Source organism: Entelurus aequoreus, linkage group LG22 (genome assembly GCF_033978785.1).
Source record: "Entelurus aequoreus isolate RoL-2023_Sb linkage group LG22, RoL_Eaeq_v1.1, whole genome shotgun sequence".
NCBI classification, from domain to species: Eukaryota; Metazoa; Chordata; class Actinopteri; order Syngnathiformes; family Syngnathidae; genus Entelurus; species Entelurus aequoreus.
This window is the reverse complement of record NC_084752.1, coordinates 14,639,554-14,646,613: the sequence shown is the minus strand read 5'-3', so window position 1 is coordinate 14,646,613 and position 7,060 is coordinate 14,639,554. Positions and strand designations below refer to the sequence as shown.

Here is a 7,060-nt window from a genome sequence, read left to right as displayed (position 1 = left end):
TAATATCGATTCTTGGGGTGATGATTCGATTCAAAATCGATTTTTTATTTTTATTTTTTCGATTCAACGCGATTCTCGATTCAAAAACGATTTTTTTCCCGATTCAAAATGATTCTCTATTCATTCAATACATAGGATTTCAGCAGGATCTACCCCAGTCTGCTGACATGCAAACAGAGTAGTAGATTTTTGTAAAAAGCTTTTATAATTGTAAAGGACAATGTTTTATAGACTGATTGCAATAATGTAAATTTGTTTTAACTATTAAATGAACCAAAAATATGACTTATTTTACCTTTGTGAAAATATTGGACACAGTGTGTTGTCAAGCTTATGAGATGCGATGCAAGTCTAAGCCACTGTGACACTATTGTTTTTTTTTTTGTTTTTTTGTTTTTATAAATGTCTTATGATAATGTCAATGGGGGATTTTTAATCACTGCTATGTTGAAATTGTAACTAATATTGATACTGTTGTTGATAATATTCATTTTTGTTTCACTACTTTTGGTTTGTTCTGTGTCGTGTTTGTGTCTCCTCTCAATTGCTCTGTTTATTGCAGTTCTGAGTGTTGCTGGGTCGGGTTTGGTTTTGGAATTGGATTGCATTGTTATGGTATTGCTGTGTATTGTTTTTTTGGATTGATTAATTAAAATAAAAAATAAAAAAATCCATTAAAAAAAAAGAGAATCGATTCTGAATCGCACAACGTGAGAATCGCAATTCGAATTCGAATCGATTTTTTCCCACACCCCTAATATGCATATATTAATAAATATACAAATACAAATACAAATGTGATATACAGATAAATAAATAATTTGTATACATAAATGCATATTTGTAAATATATTTTTGAGATTTCAAAGTATACACAAATAAAATGTATAAATATAAAAATGTGACATACAAATAAATCAAGAATTTGTATAAATAAACGTGTATTTGTAAATATATTTTTGAGATTTGAATATAAATATGCTTGATTTTGTATTTGTATTTGTATTGAATTTGCTTTGTTTATCGCTTTTTTGCTTTTGTGTCGATGAGACATTCCTCCCACAAACCAGATGCACAAATAAATGTGACCTACACGCTCGCCTGAGCAACCAGCAGAGGGCACTGCAGCCAGAGCGGTCTCGGTCATAGACGTGGTCAGACACTGGCGAGCCAATCAGAGGCACACGAGGGAGGGTCATATGATGATTGATATATGATGATGATTTGACACACATTGCCCTGATAAGAGATCAGTATCTACATCGGGACAAGGTCATTAAACGGCATTGATACAATGAAATAAGCAGCTAGCACGGTCTTTCAGATTAACTGGATAAATTAGCTTTAGCTAATACAACGCTAACGTGAGCAAGCTCATGCCCGTTGTGCGTTCTCTCTGTAAAGACGTGGATTGTTTTTGTGCAGAGAACTCCGGGCATTTTGCATACAATGCATATAATGCTCTGTGACCCAGACCGCTCTGGCTGCAGTGCCCTCTGCTGGTTGTTCAGCGGAGTGTGTAGGTCACATTTATTTGTGCATCTGGTTTGTGGGAGGAATGTCTCATCGACACAAGAGCAAAAAAGCGATCCACATATGCAAATTCAATACACATACAAATACAAAATCAAGCATATTTACATTAAAATCTCTAAAATATATTTACAAATACATGTTTATTTATACAAATTCTTGATTTATTTGTATGTCACATTTTAATACTTATACATTTTATTTGTATATATTTTCAAATCTCAAAAATATATTTACAAATATGCGTTCATTTATACAAATTATTTATTTATTTGTATATCACATTTATATATTTATTAATATATGCATATGTATTAATATCATATTGATATATATAAGTTGATGTGAGACAATTCTACTTCCATAGGCCCTGACATCTGACCCCCGTTTCCAGTACAAGCCTAATAATTAATATGATTAATAAATAATATTAATGAGTGTTGAAAGTACAAAATAATCTACACAACTTGTGGCACTTGACAGTTTTGCCCTAAATATAAACATAGTATTCTAAATGTTGAATGTTTTGGTTCCACACTGTTAAGTCTTTTTCCTCTGTTTTTAACATTGTTAACTGTACTTTTTGACTTATTTTGTTTTTAACTGATGTCTAGCATTGTCAAAGGTAAGTTTTAATCATTATCCTTTTATTTTATCTAGAAAAAGGTTCCGCAGCCTCCGTAGCAGAACCTCCAAGTTCTGTAACAGCTTCTTCCCTCAGGCCATAAGACTCTTGAACGCATCATAATAATCCCCTCAATTCCCACCAAAAACGGATTAACTCGCTGGAATATAAAGACAATATAACATACATCCATAAACGTGGATGCAAATGCAAAGGTGCAATATATTTATCTGTACAGTAATCTATTTATTTATATCTGCATCTTATTGCTCTTTTATCCTGCACTACAACAAGCTAATGCAACAAAAATGTGTTCTTATCTGTACTGTAAAGTTCAAATTTGAATAACAATAAAAGGAAGTCTAAGTCTAAGTCTAAGACTCTTAAGGTAAGACACACATGATTCTGTACTTACAATGTTTCTGTCAACGCTTACTCTTTATTTATATTACTGTAAAAGCTATTAAATAGTGATGGGTAAATGACGCCTGAGGGAATGAATGTGTGGCACACTTACCAGCTGTATTGACACTGCACTGATACTGCGTTGGTGTCTCATTATGGTCAGTCGCCCTCTGCTGGATTAAAATAGTCACTACATTAGACCTGGAAATAAATCTATTAGCAAATATAAATGGGTTTTTTTCTAATACTTGGTGTAAAATACTTTTTTTTTTTTACTTTTTCTTAGTCCAATTTAGATCGATGTAGTGATATAGATGAAAACTGGTGTCAAATACGGCATGCCACTCTTCTGACTTCGTTTAACAATGTGTGTACCACTAGTGATATGTTGGCTCTATCGAGTCCGGGTGTCAGCAACCCACGCGGCTCTTTAGCGCCGCCCTAGTGTCTCCCTGGACCTCTTTCAGAGATGTGTGAAAATGGAAAAAGATGAAGAAAATTTAAAATGTTTTGTTTTAATATATTTTCTGTAGGAGGACAACCATGACACAAACCTTCCTAATTGTGAGAAATCCCACTGTTTATGTTAAACATGCTTCATTGATGAGAGTATTTGGCAAGCACCGTTTTGTCCTACTATTTTCAGCGATCCTTGAACTCATCGTAGTTTGTTTACATGTACAACTTTCTCCGATGCTGCCACAGAAATACGTGTTTTTCGCCACTCCTTTGTCTCATTTTGTCCACCAAACATTTTATGCTGTGCGTGAATGCACAAAAGTGCACTTTGTTGATGTTATTGACTTGTTGGAGTGTTAATCAGGCATAATTGGTCAATCCATGACTGCAAGCTAATCGATGCTAACATGCTATTTAGGCTAGCTGTATGTACATATTGCATCATTATGCCTCATTTGTAGGTATATTTTAGCTCATTTAATTTCCTTTACTTATATCCTCTATGTATTTAATTTATATTTGCATGTCTCATGACACATTATCTGTATGTAATATTGGCTGCATTTCTGATAGATGTTTGTGTGCCATGTTGTTCCAGACCACAGCAAACATTACGTAGCTTGCCAAAGATTGTAATAAACCTATTAAAAGAAGACAGCCTGCCGTTTCCTTTAACTTGGACACACACATCTATACCTTTGGCCATTAAAAGCCTGTCATTTCCAGGAGTTATCTCACCTTCTGAGTAACCTCTGATTTACTAATGGTTTCTAATGTTGTAAAAATGTGTAGAATAAATATTACATTTCAACATTTCTGTCAATGAATATTTGCTTCAGCCTGCGACATAGTCATTTTGATAGTAGTCTATTATAGCTAATATAGACACTTACATCATGTGTTGCCTTCTTTATAAGACTTACATACAGCTTTTAAGGTTTTTGCGGCTCTAGACAGAATTGTTTTTTGTATTTTTGGTCCAATATGGCTCTTTTAACATTTTGGGTTGCCGACCCCTGATTTAGCCATTCTTATGCTTGAAAATGTCTACTACCAACAAATTGTAGAATATGCATAAAAAATCTGTGATGTTCTAAATCATGTGCTGAGACACAAAGGGGTGCTTGGATCTAGGCTCGGCTTCCTCCTACTCCCTTTCTCTGTAAACATGTAATGTTCAATACATGTCCAAAACAAACTAAACCATCACCAGACGGTATACAATTATTTCAAGTGTTTTATTTGTACTAAATCCAATTTTCGTAAAGACTTCAGAAACAATTTCTTAAAGTGAAAATGTATCTTTTTTTTTATTGGTACCATACATTAATTAGCAAGGGCAGAATCTAACCAAATCAAAAAATAGATATCAAACAATGATTCTACAGGGTTTGCGGAAGGTACAAGTCACCATTTAAACTGAATTGTAGGTGTTTGACAAAATAGAGATTTACAAAGAGTCAGAATGTTCCACATCACATGTAATCATGATGGATCCCAGAGGGGCTAAATCCAGAACAGCAGGACATGTCAATGAACTTTGACCTGAATTGTTTGGCTCCAAACAAGTGTTGTTGTTTTTTGCGACTTAACCCAATTGACAGACTGCTGTGCTACAAAGTACGATGGATAAACAATGTTAGGCTGGTCTTGGAACAGTTTTGAATGAATAGCAACAAAAAGTCATCGAAAAACATTACTTTTGAAGCCAGTAATCGGCGTGAAGATCACTGGTTAAAAGCAACAATTTCAGCATATTCACTTGACATCAGGTTGAAAATTGTGACAAATGTGGAGAGAAAATAAACATGAAAGTGACTTTCTGTCTAAATAAATACAGAAGAAAAACAAGACAGAAGAAGACTTCCCATGGTGCCTTTGTACCCCTAGGGTTTTGGTAACTTCAATTTACACTACCCTTAAAAAAAGAGGGAGGGGATAAAGCTGGGGGAGGATAGAGGGTCCAAGTTCATGAGTGTTTTTCCTCATTTTTCCTATTTTTGTTTCTTTACATTAGATCAGGATGGCTTTAGGTTTATCTAAGTAAGAATACATCTTATTACAGTCAGACAGAACTTTGCTACTACCTTAAATATACAAGCACAAATACACAAAATGTCAAAAGGAACAGAAAAGACAAAATAAAACATCCACACTAAATAATTTTTCTTTTTATAAACACAAAAGATAAAAATAATATATTTTAGGGGAGGAATAAAAGTCCTGTGTTGCTCCTTGGTCTGTAGCTTTTCAGTATTGGTAAAAAAAGAAAAAAAAAGAAAACAGTTTAAATGAATATGTTTATTAAAAATTAAAACAAAAGCAGTCTAGGGAAATATATACTGTATAAAAAATCTTAAAAGGTGTAAGTGTGTATGTTTATGTTCTCGGCTTAGGAGAACAGCTTACACTGTAGTCCACTCAGAGAGACTGAGACTCCTTCCATCAAGTGTGTGTGTGTGTGTATAGATGTGTGTGCTTTGGGTGTGTTTAGTGTGAGTTGACTCATAAGGAGTGTAAATATTCTGACCATTTTCAGAACAGATTCTAAATTCTGATCTGCTTGATTTGACAAAGCCACAATCAAGTTTAGACTGCTTCTCTCCCCTTCTCTCGCTCACTCACACACATCAACCGACACACACTATTAGCAAATGTTTTAAGTGACTTGATGCATCAGAGCAGCCAATAATAGAGAGTCGCTGTAGAGGCCGGGTGGACACGCCGTCACTAAGCAACTTGCCACCATTGCAGAGCCACACTGCTTTGTTTGTAGCGTTTAGCGTAGGGTGCACCCTTCTGTCCTGGCTTCAATCCCTATTTCTTCATCTTAGTCGTCACTAAGAAGTCAGGATATTTTGAGTATGAGAAATGGGAAAAGGACCAGACGGGGAGGGGCCAGAGTGCCTGTAAATTGGGAAGCCCTGTGATACTTCCTGTAGATCTGTAGAGCTGGCAGGAGGTCAAACTGAGCTCTGTCAGGCGACGTGTGTTTGAAGAGTCTGAGCTCTAAATGCATGTTGGGGGCCGGTGAGCAAGCGGTTACTCTCATGACGTTTGGCTTAGGGTCGGGGTCGGATAAAGGAGCGAGGGATTTCTGTTGCGGACGTGGGGGCCCCGACTTTATTGCGATGCTTGCGAAGTGGGGTTGTCGCTCTTGCTCTCCTGGCTGGAGGGCGCTTTGTTGTTCCACGGCGAGTTGGATCCCAGAGCCGGGGAGTTGTTGAAGCTGTCCTCGTCGTCGATGCCGTTGGCCGCGTCAAACTGTGTGTTCTCCAGCCGCGTGATCAAACGCTCGTCTTCGTCACCAAACTCCCCTCCCATCAGCGTGGGCTCTCCCACCACCATCACATCCTGTAAATCAGAAGTGTCAAACTCAAATACAGAGTGGGCCAAAATTTTAAACTGAACAAAGCCGCGGGCCAAGGTTGAACAAATGAACCTTTTAATAGGGACCCAAACAAGTTTTGCATTGAATATTGAACAGGCAAGGCTTATATAACTTTATAGTGACATGCAAAATCGAGTTTCAAATAATAATAATAATAATTAAAAAATATCAATGACATATCAAATACAATTTAAATAAAAATTGAATGCCTCTTTTCTATTTGCAGCCTTCTGAGGTAAATATCAACATTAACTTTTTCCACAGGCTAATAAATTTGAAAATAAAATAACAATGAATAAACCAACCATTCAGGACTTTAAACTGCTCAGTTTGCAACACACTGATCTAATCTGATGTGCCCAAGCCAGATACCTGTCATCTTTTCGTGGATGCTAGTTCATTAATGTCAGGGCTCAGGCTTTGAGCTGAGGCAACCTTCATTATCCAACGAAGGTGTCCATCAGTCATTATATCTCATAGTCCACCCAGACCACAGTCTTGGGGGCGTGCCTTAAAGGCACTGCCTTTAACGTCCTCTACGAGCTGTCGTCACGTCCGCTTTTCATCCATTCTAACAACGTGCCGGCCCAGTCACAAGATATGTGCGGTTTCTGTACGCACACACACGTGAATGCAACGCATAATTG

The 7,060-nt window shown here is 36.5% G+C and overlaps 1 protein-coding gene across 1 annotated transcript in view; it reads right to left on the bottom strand.

Annotated features, from left to right (window-relative positions):
• Positions 1–4,236: 4,236 nt before the first annotated feature.
• The window catches only part of ldb1b (LIM-domain binding 1b), a 59,370-nt gene continuing 56,546 nt past the window's right edge, over positions 4,237–7,060 (bottom strand). The window contains exon 11 of the mRNA XM_062032807.1: positions 4,237–6,376. Coding sequence (XP_061888791.1) covers positions 6,146–6,376 — 231 coding nt within the window. The 3' untranslated portion in view covers positions 4,237–6,145. The remainder of the gene's footprint in view (positions 6,377–7,060) is intronic.